Source organism: Seriola lalandi, unplaced genomic scaffold, assembly GCF_002814215.2.
Source record: "Seriola lalandi dorsalis isolate HSWRI2012SDOR001 ecotype SW California unplaced genomic scaffold, Sedor1 jcf7180002052274, whole genome shotgun sequence".
Taxonomy (NCBI): Eukaryota; Metazoa; Chordata; class Actinopteri; order Carangiformes; family Carangidae; genus Seriola; species Seriola lalandi.
The window spans coordinates 3,429,035-3,443,246 of record NW_019522827.1 but is presented as its reverse complement, the minus strand read 5'-3'; the positions used below and the strand labels follow the sequence as shown (position 1 = coordinate 3,443,246).

General features: G+C 40.3%; 2 protein-coding genes across 2 annotated transcripts in view; both read right to left on the bottom strand.

Moving 5' to 3' along the window:
* Positions 1-738: 738 nt before the first annotated feature.
* LOC147819542 (uncharacterized) lies at positions 739-4,767 on the bottom strand. The gene is made up of 3 exons (XM_087172332.1): positions 4,423-4,767; positions 4,160-4,211; positions 739-1,629 (listed from the first exon to the last, which is right to left on the bottom strand). Exons 2-3 carry the CDS (start codon positions 4,209-4,211, stop codon positions 1,088-1,090), a joined length of 594 nt encoding a protein of 197 aa, XP_087028458.1. The 5' UTR covers positions 4,423-4,767; the 3' UTR covers positions 739-1,087.
* A 2,270-nt stretch (positions 4,768-7,037) lies between these two features.
* LOC111650354 (unconventional myosin-IXAb-like) overlaps positions 7,038-14,212 on the bottom strand; it is a 162,435-nt gene continuing 155,260 nt past the window's right edge. Inside the window, exons 40-43 of the mRNA XM_087172357.1 lie at positions 13,761-13,814; positions 11,795-12,024; positions 11,203-11,345; positions 7,038-10,069 (exon numbers count right to left, since the gene is read on the bottom strand). Coding sequence (XP_087028483.1) covers positions 9,681-10,069; positions 11,203-11,345; positions 11,795-12,024; positions 13,761-13,814 — 816 coding nt within the window. The 3' untranslated portion in view covers positions 7,038-9,680. The remainder of the gene's footprint in view (positions 10,070-11,202; positions 11,346-11,794; positions 12,025-13,760; positions 13,815-14,212) is intronic.

The window sequence follows — 14,212 nt, the reverse complement described above, 5'->3', positions numbered from 1 at the left end:
CAGAATAAAATTAAAGGCACCCTAGTAAGTCAGTACTTAGTAACCTCCCCTTTAGATTGTCACAGCTTAAAATGCATTTTTAACCAGTAGAGAGCCTTTCTATTCCTGATTTATGACTTTTCACCCACTCTTCCTGCAGATCTCTTCAAGTTCTGAGATATTTTAGGGTGTCTTGCACACACAGCATGTTAAAGATGTACCCACAGATTTTCCCTGATGTTCAAGACTGTGACGCCCGTTCCAAAAGCTTCATCTTGTGTTTCTTAAGGTAGTTTATGGTGGATTTTTGGGTTTGCTTTGGATCATTGCCCTGTTGTAGAAGCCAATCTCTTTTTAGTTTCAACTTCTTCATTGACTGCAGGACATTTGCATCTAGAATGTGCTGATATTTAGAGGAATCCATTCTTCCTGTCCAAAGAATAATGTTTTCATCCCCATGCTTAACAGTTGGCAAAGACTAGTAAAATAAATCTTAATATTAACTTATTGCCTTAGTGTTTAGTGACTTAATTACTTTTAATTTTACATTACACTAATGTTGTGAATATTTTTTTAAAACTCTGCTTGATACTTATCCTGGTCTATGTCCTGCTCCTGCCTGAACGATGCAAATTCCCCCTGTGCAGCGTGCCTTGCAGCTGCATTGCATGCTGGTCTATTGATGCTACCGTCTGTGGGGAGAGTTCTCCTCCTGTATGATTGCTGAAATTTGGTGCGAATAACTCAAAAAATACCAAGTTGTCTAGAAGGATTAAACAGAAGTTTAATGGTTTCACGGTGCTACTATTAACTGGAAAGAGATCAACACTTCAACACTAGCGTTTGAGACATGTTACAGAACATTACACAACAAAGCAACAACAGTAAATAATATATAAATCATGATATAGTATGAACATGACATATCTGTGATTTTTGGCTATAACATTATTTGTCTCTGATCACAGAAATTTATTTTTTTTAGATGTTACAAATACCTGTCCAACCATCTGAGAGAACATGAGTACAAAACTGCAACAAATAGCTTCATTTTTAAACAGCATATTTTCTTTTAAATCACATTTTTTCTTATTTTTTTACTGTAGCTTTACAGCAACACCTGGGTTGCCCTGAAAGTACATCTCAAGACACTCTGTTTACTCGGCCTCCATGTTCTGTACAGCTCTTGCAGCATCTTTGCGTCCTCAACAGCATTATGGGCGTTGTAGGTCGTTCCCAGGAAGTGCCGGACCAGATTCTCCTGGGAGTAACTGGACAGACCACAAAAGAGATTCTTACTTAGCAGGAAGGTATCCAGAAATTCAGAAACCACCTGCTGGAACTCCTGCCGGAGGGAGCACTGGGTCAGCACTCTGGTGAGTATAGGTGCATCAAACCCCCTGGCATTGTGGGCCGCCAGCACTACAGGGCGGCGGAAGGAGCGAAGGAAGGCGATGAAGGAGGTGAGAGCCTCAACAAGAGGGGTGGTGTGCACATGAACCCCGTGGAGAAACAGGCCATCATCACTGACGGTGAAGCCCGTCACCTGTTTGGCGCTCTCAGTGAGGGCGCAGCGGGGGAGGGTATAGACGTTAAAGACCCTCTCTCCACAGACGGCTGACAACTGGATGATGTCACACACGTAGGTGTCTGAAAGTAGAGGAGGGACAGATCAATGGAAGATAAAAATAAAACATAATAAATATGCTACAATATTAAAAATGATACACATCAGTTTTTTTCAGCAAACTGCTCAAAGTGGTTTCTCTGCATCTCTATATCTATCACATGTATCTATCACATTAAAGCCATAGTTGGACATTTAGATGAATACGCTTATCTGCTTTCCTGCCGAGAGTTAAATGACACTCTCATGTCTGTTCATATGAAGCTGCAGCCAGCAGCAGTTAGCTTAGCTGAGCATTAAGATTGGAAACGGGGAAACAGTTAGCCTGGCTCTGTCCACCTACCAACACCTTTAAAGCTCACTACTTAACTCATTATATCGCTGTTGTTTAATTTTGTACAAAAACCAGAGTGTAAAAGTGACATGTCATAGTTTTAGGAGGGGATATCTGCCTGTAAAACAGTGTCTAGATTACAAGAAAACTTTTTATCAGAATTTGATCCATTTAACCCAATAACATTTGGAAAGTCTCGAGAAGCCGTATGATTAAATAACTAAGTGCTAACAGGAAGTCAGCCATCTCAGCTAGCAGATGAACTAATTCTGTTCAAGCATAACCTGAACCTTACACTGATGAAGTCCATGAGATGCAGCTAAAAGCACCCAGAACTTCCATACAGAGAGCATTGCGCTGTTTTTTTCTTTGTCACAAAGTACTGTGATATGTTTCTGTTTGAAATGTTAGTTTGCCTTGAACATTCATTTAAAGGGACACGTTAACCTGGATGCCATGTATGATGAAGATCCTATATTTCACAATAAAAGCACTACTGATGTATAAAAAGTACTCCTACTGTCCTCAGAGATCAGCTGATGGAGTAATTTCTTTTTTCTGGGTGAGTGGGTGACACTCTCTGTTCATCTGTGCAGCCATGGCATTCTCATGCTAACTACACATGAAAGCATTTTTCCTGTCATGAAGTCCTGCCAAAAGCGTGATAGTAATGGGTGAGTCATCGTACACACCCACACACAGTCAAAACCTCAGACTCCAGCGCGTCACTCTGAAGTCACAGTGAAATCCGTCCTCACATGTAGTTTCAGCCACACTGTGGCTGAAGACTAGACTATGCCAGGAAGGGTAATTTTAACAGACATATTTAACCATAACTGCAGCTAATAATTATTTCCGTTATAGATTAATCCGACACTTATTTTCTCAATTAATTATTTGGTTTTTCAAATGTCAGAAAATACTGAAAAGCATTAGCAAGAGCTGTTCAAACATCCTTGTAGTCATTTCATCTATTGCTGTATAAAAATATAGATTTTTAGCAGTTGCTAGTTTTGCAGTCCAGCCTTTCCAAGCTCACAGCAGTTTGTATTCAATATGTGAGTATGGATGTTATTTGTATAATAATTCAATCTGTATGTTGCAACTTTCATTTACGTCTGTCGTGCATCGGAGGCTTCCTGTCAGCCACAGGAAGAGCATCTCTGGCTGGTTTGTGGTTGGGTACAGACAACTTCTCTGTTGTGTAATGACAGGCCAGAGGCACTTCTAACCAAACTTAGTTTTAATTTCTCAAAATGGTCATCAACTACAAGAGACAGATGTCAGATTAGAAACCAATAAAATCAGAAACTGAAACCCTTAACCTCCTTATCATATTAAGACTCTACCTGATGCGTGCCAGTTTACAGGTGTAGCATTCACATTGGATTGATAAAAACAATGAGGACACTGGCTAATGTTGTAACAGTTATCTTCATGCGGCCACACTGGAACATAATGATGGACACATTCAAAGACACTATAATTAAAAGTACATTTACACAAGTAAAGTACTTCAGAACAATTTTTGAAGCACTTGTACTTTATATTTTGTCTCCACAGGTAAACCCTGCACTTTTTACTTCACTACATTTATCTGAAACCTACAGTTAACAGTTACTTTGCAGATTCTGACCAATAATACAAAATATAATCAACAAATAAGTTATGATGTGATATTATAAATTAAGATACCCAGAAGTATATAAAGTTAATACAATCCACCCCACCTTCACCTCCACCAGCTGTGGGACTTTTACTTGTACTTGTATTCTACACTGTGGTATCGCTATCACTGCCCCGCTTTAGTGAATGGTCTTCTCTTCCACCACACACGGTGGCGCAGAGGGTTAATGTTGATAGAAAATAAAACTAAATTTCAATGATGTTGTCCTAAGTGCCTTCTACAAAATGGTAGAACATGAAATAAGTAGTTTGAAAAACTAAGTTAATAATAGAGGCATCCAGATGTGTCTGAAAGCTCCGGAAAACTGAAACTGAAAATTCCAGTAAGTGGACCTTGTGCTAATTCAGCTCTTTTATTTCCAAGATCAAATATGAACCTTAAAACTAAAAAATAACAACTTATGTGTAAATACAAAAAATCTTTTGGGCAAACAGTCTTAAAAAGTACTTACTGTAGCACTGACTGTTCAAAGAAGGTAAATCACAGGTTAATTGACAATATGATGAGTGATAGAGGATTGATAAGCACTTACTTAATCCAGTTGTCTCCAGGTCAAAGAAAACGATGGTTTTGTTGTCAGACATCTGCGGGATTTAAGATAAAAAAACATTTTGAGTCAAATTAGATTTTTTGCCAAGTTTTTATAAAGTGACACACCCTCAACAGTTCAGTCTTATAAATCTGACAATTCATTACAAAAAAAACCATCCAACTATTAAAGTAGCTATTCACAAGAAGAGGATACAAATATGTGAAGTTAAAGGATAAAGTGTAGAATATGAAGAGTAAACTCACCGTGTTAGTTAGATGTGTTGTCAGCTGAGTCAGATTTCATGTGAATCAGCTGTAATAACTTCAGTTATCTTCATGTACAGACTCATCTGGGAGGGACCTACAGGTGATTCACTGCCTCGCATTTCTAAACTCAACTCCACATTCATTTTAGTGGAAGTGAAACTCGATGTTTTTTTTCTTTGTCTCGCTCTTTCTTTTTCTTCCTCTTCAAATGAATCACCTCCCTGTTCGGGTGTGCCGACCTGGTCGTCTCTAAACATGTGGCAGGTGCAAAAACAAAAGATATGTTGTGTGAAGGTGGAAGCTTCCCCGCTGTTCTTGTGGTTTCATTTCTGACCCGGTGGATGACGGGAAGCAGAGGCTTTTGTCTTGGTAACGCGGCGGTCGCACGGTAAACTCGTGTTAGTTAGAAAAAAAGAAAAAAAAAAATCAGGAAATATGAATCGAAAAATACGTAACTAAATATATGAAAAGCCCCTAAAAAACTGAATGCATAACTTTTAATTTCTGTTTCTATGCACTTTAAATTAAAACACAAATGAAGGCTACTGAAATCATATTTTATATTCAGCTCAACTTTTCAGTCAGTCAGTCTTTATCTGTTACACAGATGTTAGGGGTTCCTCTAGATTCATTGTTCTAATAATTCATAAAATCTGCAGTAGATATATATAGAAATATATTACCATGTGCCATTAGTTACTTTAAAACTCTTTGTTGAAAAGTGTAGATGTGCCAATTCACAACATAAATTATCTCAAGGCACTTTACATACACAGTATACAGTAAATGAAAAGAAATTGAGAATATCCTCTACTTTCATTTGATATGCTGCAGATTTGGTTCAGTGTGTATCCAGGGATGTACTCAAATATTTTACTCAATCTAAAGTACTGTTACTTTAAAGATCTGTACTTACAGTAAAAGTAAAATTACTTGTGTAAAACATACTCAGATAAAAGTTGTGTTAGTGTGTTAGTTATATGATGTATTCAGTGTAAACCTTACTGCATTATATTTTTAAAGGGAGGGTATATGGTGATGATGATGATGATGATGATGATGATGATTATGATGATGTTATATGATAGAACTATTAAATCAATAAACATATTTAGGCTACAATATGAGGTTCAGTAATATGTGAACATTTGCACTATTGGAACATCACACCATTGAGCCCTATTAAAAATAAAGATAGAAAATTTAATAATAAAGTTTATAAGGACCATATCATATCTTGTTGGTTAATATTCCCACAAGATCTCTTACTGTAAAATATAAAAAAATATATAAATAATACTTAAACTGATAAACTTTTACATCTTTGCAAAAATAGTGGCTTAACATAACAAAATACCAGATAGAAATACCATTAGAACATTAGTTACATATAACATTATAGTATGAAGTATGAAGGAATTTCAAATTCACTCTATTCAATGTTACATGTTAAATCCAGCTGTTTTCACTGGGGGTAAATTATAGTACTGTCCACACCTGATACTGACAAAACAATAACTATGTAGCTGTGTTTTGAGCCTCAGGGGAACTGTGTAATAGGCCTTTTTCACAGCCGACATTTTTACTTCTAATATTCGGAAAAGCACAAGTGTTACTGATAGCATGAACAAAGCCACGGTAGTGTGACAGTATAGTTTTTCAGGAGAATCTCATTTAGATTTAGAAACATAACCTGACCATTTGGAACAAATGGTTACAGTTAGATTTGGTGCAATGGACTCTGCTTTTTGAGGGAGCACTCAAACGTGAGCATTGAGTATTGAGAACTAACCCCGCTTAATAAACATAATTCATAATTCATACTATTCTAATGATCAGCAGTTGACAGAAAAATGCAAAGAATTGTAGCGATGTGCCAGCAAAGTAAGTGAAAGAGACTGCAAGCTAGCAGACATCTATGTAAATAATTCATCATTTAAATTTTTTTAAAGGGGCTAGTTGTAAGTTTTCTCTGCCACTGAACATGATTTCTTGCCAGGAGCGGGTGGTGGTGATGGTTGCTTGACAAGAGCTTTGACCATCATTGCGTTTACAGGACAAGAGGTTGTAATACGTCCTCTGAGAAGCGCTACGCCTTCAGGGCAGCTTGGAGGCTGCAGTGAGTCGCTATCAGATAGTGAGGAGACGGGCTGGGGCTAGCTGGTTAGCGTGCTAACTTCAGCAGAAGAAAAGACGTGATAGAGACAAGAGTTAACGTTGGTGTTGCTTTCCACCTCTGGAGGCAGCTGTTAGTGAGTAAAGAAATGAAACAGCAAAACAGCAAACAGCTGTTAATGCTAACGCTAGCTATGTAGCGATAGTAAAACTTTCAAAAAGTTCCTTTAAAAATCAGCTTTGTAAATGTTTTAAGAGGAAGGAAATGTATTTGTGTTGTTTTTTAGGCTTTCAGGATGCACACAATGGGATTTGGTGAGTAACAGTGAATGCAATTATAACTTTGACCAGAAGAAAGAAAAACTCAAACTATATGTCTCATATTGAAAAGAAACACAAATGTGTGATGTCGTCCCAAAGAAGCTACATCCTGTGACATCCTGTCGAAGTACAAATACACATTTCTGTCAGGCAAAATATTACACAACTCATTTGAGTTTGGCTGCAGTTTTGCTTTTTTAATAAGCAGATGAATTTTCCCCCATAAAGTCTTTTTTTTTCTTACAACCATAGACATGTTTGTATCATTAAAAAAAGAAATATAACACAAATTGCACCTTATACATAACCGTGTCCAGAGTGGCGCAGACAGAGAGACACAACACTTTTTTCTTTTTTTTCTCCGCTTCGTAGCACAAACATGACAGACCGAGTGTGGCCTGTTAAAATGTTGCCATGATTAATAGTAGATAATGAACCGTACACAGGATAATATATCCTTTTATAACACCTTTTATAACAGATTCTTTTAAACCAATGTACACCCCAAACGCATGATCATAAATAGTACATACACTGTGTATAAAAGAGGAACAAAAACAACCAGAGAAAGCAGAGCATGCTTTCCAGTGACAGGTACATTCACTTTTTTTTCTTTTTTTTCTTTTTTTTTTTATAATGTTTTTTGCAGAATGCCATATAGACAGCCTGGACATGTACAAATACCATCCCTTCAAATACCAGCTTAAAGATATTTGACCTGGAATCAGTTTGTCCTTTCAGTTCACCTCTGAAACTGTTGTTTTTTCTTCTAAACAGGTCTACACTTAATGCTATAAAAAGATGACACATTGCCAAGTCTCCACACCTGCAGTAAAACTGAGATCAGCACAGTCTTCACTGAGTCTTCCAGCTTCAAGGAAAAGTTGATTAACACTGACTGTGTTGGTGAGATCGGAGCAAAGGTCGCCCAAAAAAGTATCTGATCACAGACGCAGCAAGCGAGGAGAGATATTGCAGCTTTAGTACGGAGACATCATTGCTGTTAAGCTACTGAGTAGGCCCATGAAACTGAATATTACACTGCTACTGTATGGACAGAGACAGAAAGAGAGTAAGATTATGCAGAAACACGAGGACGGTCTGAGTTAGGTGCTACTTGCTTGCAGATTAAATGCTACTTTTCACAGCCAGAGCCGGAGGAGTAGAGGATGGAAGAGCTACGTTTATGATTGTTAAACGAGAAGAAGAAGAAGAAGAAGAAGAAGAAGAAAGAGAAGGAGAAGAAGAAGAAGAAAGTGTTTTGGATGGCTCAGAGGACAACATGGACGGTTTGGGTGAGTTGGTGAGTGCAAGAGTTTCCCCACAGGTGCAATGAAACTCAGACTGATGAAATATTTCCTAAGTCTGGGTTAGTTTTAGTGTCACGTGATGGCTGCAGAGATTTTCCACCCACGTAAGAATAATGTTTTACCGGGAAACACTAGTGTGTATATGTGTTTGCAGAGACGACTACACGTGCACAAAGTGGGAGCTGATACAATGGCAGGAATTATTCACTCATTCATTCAGACACACACACCCATACATGGGAAAGAAAAAATGGCTTTCATGTGAACAAAAATAAACCATTGACAACAAAAACATGACATCTTTGATATCAAAAACAACACCTATAATACAGCAATAATATATATTAAAAAAAATTCAAGTCCTGACAAAGTAACACTGATGTTTCTGAATAAAACAGAAGGAAAAACTTAAGAAAGCCTGCAGGGAAAGGCAGATACAATTCACATATAGCTGACTGGCATTTGACACCTCACGTCGAGGACGCGGGACATCTGACACGTAGCACAGATCGACAGCTTTTCCTTCTATTATTTCTCAAGAGTGTAACCCGAGGACACCCAGAACTGGCTCTGTTCAATGTGAAATAAGGAAAAAAAAAAAAAAGAAGAAAAATCATGTAAGTGAACGAAACCAGCACAGAAACAAAGAGGAACGAGACACTTCACTTTGCAAAGAACAGGAAATAGAGACTAATCAACAATGAATGACCCAAGAGCAGCACTGGAGTTTCTTCCTATGTACACTTTTTTCCTCTGTAACATAATAACAATAATAATAATAATAATAATAATAATAATAATAACAATAATAATAATAATAATAATAATAATATGTAACATACAGTTGTGACATATTTCTGTACAGTTTCTTCAAACTGACGTAGGAAAAAGTGTGATGGAGAAGCATGCAGCCTCTTGGCTGGTGTGTCCTGTGTAAACGTGAGAAGCAGACTAGCTTGGCGCTGGTTACAGACAACACGTCCACCAGTTCAGTCGTATGGCTACATTTCTTCTGGGTGGCTTTGACCACCTGCCCACATGCTAAAAAATAAAGACAGGGCACTGTAAGATTTGGCTTTGCAGGTGTGGGTTTTTCCTCTGTGTCTCACCACTCGTCCTTCCCTTCTTCTTCTTCTTCTCTCTCCTCTAACCGACCCCCGGTGCTCCAGCGGGGGTCAAACAGCACTGAGATCAGAGGGTCAACTAACTTTTCGCTTCGCTCTGTTTCTGTTTTTCACATTAGTCGTCAGTCTTCCTCCTTTGACCATCTGTTGTTTTGTCCCTCTGTTGAATATGTCCAGTCTTCTCTTCTTTGATTCAAGCAGCTTTCTGCTTTGACTGGACCAGGGGAGGAGGGGGGTGGGCACTGAGGAGGGGCAGCAGGCAACACTGGGCATGAACTTCGCCCTGTGACCGGCCTCGTCCAACCCCGGACTCTCCCTCCTCCCCTTCTCGGCCACCCTCCTGCGCTTGAACAGGCGTCGGCTGGCGTTCCTTCCCTCCTCGGCTTCACACCATGAACTCGTTGCTGCCGTACAGAACCAGCTGCTGTGGCCCCGAGCTGAAGTCCGACTCCCTCCTGTGGCTTCCCGAGGGCTCGCGTGGTGAGCTGCGGCTCAGCCTGAGCCTGTGCTGGGTCTTGCCGGTTCTGTGACCCCCCTCCGCCTCGGCCAATGGGGCCCCCAAGCCACAGGAGGTGAGCAGGGGCCCGGAGGAGGAGGAGCGGAACCGGTAGTGAGGGGACGGAGAGCCGGAGGCATTAGAGGAGAGCGAGGAGGAGGGGTGGTAGGAGGAGGAGACGGTGGAGGTGGAGTCTGCGGAGTCCTGGGAGTCCGGCTGACGGCGCAGAGCTCGTCTGCTCTTTGTCTCCGACTTCCTGGAGCGATACGTGCCGCGGTCTGTGGAGAGAGAGCCACAGCGATAGAGACACTTTAAAGACACATTATAACCACAGTGAGAACAGACTGTTTAAACATAGTTACACTGCATTTACATTATGCTAATATTTTAATGAGAACCAGATTAATGCAACTGCAAGTAAACACCAACTTGTCTCACATCAACTTCAAAAAGAGTAAACGAAATATAATTAACAGACTTTAGCTGCTGTAATTAAGCTATTACTTTAATTACCTTGAACATAGTGATCAAGTCATGGTGTGCAAAGAAAGGCTATAATATTGTTGATGACTGTGATTATGAATACACAAGACGCATTGAAGAGACATTTGAGATCTGATCACCCAGACCGCATTCAGAGGTGGTCTGAGCAACATGTGGCCACATTGTTTTAGAAGTGTGACCACAAATGCATCCTGGGCCACATTGAAGGACCGCCTACTCTACTGACGTCCTCTGCCACAGTCTAATTTGTTGTGATGGGATCACCTGAGACAGATGTTAATGCCGGGTCTGGACAGGGCCTGTGGTGTGTATGCTACGTAGGATGTGTGTTCCCTGAGGCGAGATTGGCTGCAGCTGCTGGAGTCCTGATTAGAGCTGCACCCGGTCCAGACCACCAACCAACCAGATGGCATTTGGGATTGAAAGTACCAAAGCCTGGCCTGGTCATTCAGCATGGCTGATACCCACAGCTCGTCAGTGTACCTCCTGTAGTTGTTGAGCTTAACTCAGCAGTTGTTGAGAATGAACTCTTTGTGTATTAGAGTAGTTAGACTATTTAGTCTATTTAGCCAGGCGTGGAGAAAAAGTAGGACTGACCACACACATAGAAAACTGCTTGTTTAGATCCACCAGGAACAGCAGTGCTGTTCGTGTATTTTTGGGTTAAAAATCAGGACAGATGTTTTCTTTTCATTTTTGTTTTCCTTTAGAAAGCTAGTTGCAACTCTTGTTTATCTAGTATCCTCTTTTGGTTATATTTGGTTCTTTGTTTTAACAAAGTTGAGTTAACCTCATTTATTTTTCATATCAATTTCCCCAAGCTCCTTACAAATAAATAACTCTGCTTAACCAGCTACATCTGGTTTTATGTTGCTTGTCTTTTCCCAGAACGAGAACACACACACACCAGAGGGGTCTGAGGTGGCTCCCTTGGTCTCCATGGTGATATTTTCAGAGCTGTCTGCTGTCCCGATGGAGGCCTCAGATTCAGGAGTCTCATCGTCGGACGCCCGCGGCTCCAAGATCAACATCTCATACGTCAGCTCCTCCCTGTCGACACACACACACACACACGCAAATCACAGGTCAGGTGGTGCTTCATCCAAATCACTTCATTTACATTTGAACCATTTATCATGACATGGAACAGAGTGTATCCCTAAAGTGATTCATATAACACAGCAGCAGCTAAGTGACAACTTAAAAACAACAGGGAACAAACAGATTCACTCAGTTTTTATCAGTCCCATTGACTGAGTGATGCATCTGTTAAAATTGATAAAAATGGTTTTGTGATCAATTATCCTCTGGCTGGCAGAGACAGTGAGTGATGAACGTATGTGATGTTCGTATGAACAATATAACATGAAGTTCTTTCATAGTTTCTGTAGGCACGTTTTATGTTAGGAATGAAATGCTTTTTATATCTTTATATCTTTGGTAGCTGTGCACTTGTGTCACACAATGAACAACACAAAAACCCTGTCAGTGCATCGTACTTCTCTTTCTGCAGACTCTCGATCTGCTCGGTGAGGATTCGCTCCTCCTGCTGCATTGCCAGCTGCTGCTGCTCGTTCAGCCCAGCCTCTGCTGCATCCTCTCCTCCTCCTCCTCCTCCTCCTCCTCCTCCTCCGCCTCCTGCACTCTCTCCATCTACCTCAGGAGGCACTCGGGGGCTCTGAGGAGGCGAGGCCGTGTGCCCGCTGTTTTGTCGAACACGGCTTTTGCTCTGCAAGTTCACACACACACACACACACACACACACACACACACACACACACACACACACACACACACACACACAGACAGCAACACACACACACAAAGAATTGAACAGTGTGAGAGTGCAGTTGACCAGTAATACTCAGTTTGCTGTTGACAGTGATGAAGCACAGACAGAGGACTCGCTATAGTCACGGTTGACCACATACTAACTATACAGGATGTATTGATTGACCACAGCTCACAACACCATCGCTAAGAAACTATGAGGTTTGCTGAATGTCACTGTGCACACACACAAACACACCTTCATCTACACACACACTCACACTCACATACTCACAGACAGGCATTACCTTAAGTTTAGCTGTGTTAGGCTGCATGTTAATAAGTCGTGAAGCAGAAACAGAAAAGCAAAGAGCGGTCAGTGGCGTCAGTGCAGCTACAGTCTGAGTGTTGCTCTCTCTGAACGCTCAACACAAACATTTAAACCAAAGACAAAAACTACCTGTCTTGAAATTGTAAAAAGACATAGAACCTGACTAATTTTAATAATTTCAGTCAGAGACGAGAGAGAGGAGCCTTCATTTGTCCCACAGGAACTGTACCGCCAGTCTGAGAGCATCATTTCTCATTGAAACACCTGGACGTAGCTAACAGGTTGTTAACTTGCTTTGCTAACAACCTGCTAACACCCTGTTGTTGCTTTGCTAACAACAAAGCCACAATGGAAATTCTTTGGAGATGTAACTTAACACAAACAGCAGAGAAACACAATGAGGCAAACTGTGGGTTAAATCAACACTGTTAGCAGTAGCTAGCTATTTTAGCTTCAGAACGTACTCTACAGTGTCAGTTAACGGTTTTGGTTTCATAAGAATCAACTTCATTCAGTTAGTCCTGAGGTATGTGGCTGTTTGTGAGTCATTCACTAGAAAATTCATTTAGATGAATAATTATAATAATTATATTAGTCAATGTTGGTTTCTGCTAAAAGCCCATCTGTTAGCACAACAGGTCACATTCTGTCCCATTTCTCACAAGTAGAAATGGGACTAAGTCAATCTCAAGTCTTGATCTTGAGACATAATTGAGTGCAAGTCAAGTTCTCAGTCTGATGTCTCATCAGGTTTTGGGGGAATAGGTTGAATCTGAACCACCACAAAACCTGGCAGGAACAATGGCTGTGCAGTGCCACGGTAGCATTTTTTAAAATATGAAAGTCCAATGTATTTTTTAACTATAAAACTGTGACTGAAGCCAGACTTTAGTCCAAGCTGGCACAGTCTATAAACATAAACAGATCAGTAACAAAATGATTGCCACTAAGTCTGTCTGTGTCCATTTTACACTCTTAAAACCTCCAACATGGCTGCTGCTGCATTTCATCACCTGAGTAACCTATATAACAATATCAACCTGCTTTGAGAGTAAGTGTACAATAAATGTACAACTAATTACTGATTGTAATCATTGGGTGTAACTCGAGGGGCCTAGAGAATAATTCAGTAAAGTAACAGTGTTGAGCAACGACACAACACAACTAATCAACCTCTAATAAAAGAGTAACAAATACACAAACAGAGAGTCAGACACCTCAGCACTGAGCACTAGTTCATGGACAGACGTGATGAGTACTGTGACTGGACGTTACAGACAGCATGAGTGGACAGAGCTAAGAGACTGACGGACAGGACAGGACTGGTGGTGGGCGGGCACATGGAGTGGGAGGGGCATACATACCGGGGTGGCAGTGCGGGTTATGCTCATAAACCTAACAGCAATTAGTACAGGTTTCTGGAGGGAGGGGTGGGGGGAGGGGAGGAAGGAAGGACAGATTAGGGTTAGGGAGTGGTGAAAGTTATCAAGTAGGCATGGCTTTGGTGATTTGTAGTTTAAAGATGTCGAGACATTTATGTTAAAACTGAGCTACATCTGGTTGGAAATAGTCAGAGCAACTATCCTCTATAGGTTCGCTCCACATCAGTTGGTCCTTCATAATAAGATTGATTGAAAATTTCCCCACTGAACTACAATATCAACTATGACAGGTCCTCCATCCTTTATCTGGTGGTTCTGCTCTAGTAAAGTTTCAAGACCTTAATTGCTTAAGTTTTATTTTATTGTGTCAAGTACTTTTACATAATTTACATAACTTACAATATTAGGTTAAAAGTGTCAAAATTGTTGTCAGT

Bases quoted from the DNA above. Each gene is read 5' to 3' on its own strand.
- LOC147819542 (XM_087172332.1), bottom strand. From the start codon at position 4,211: ATGTCTGACAACAAAACCATCGTTTTCTTTGACCTGGAGACAACTGGA. The intron at 1,630-4,159 runs GTAAGTGCTTAT...CTCTACTTTCAG, and splicing joins CCTGGAGACAACTGGATTAA to ACACCTACGTGTGTGACATC.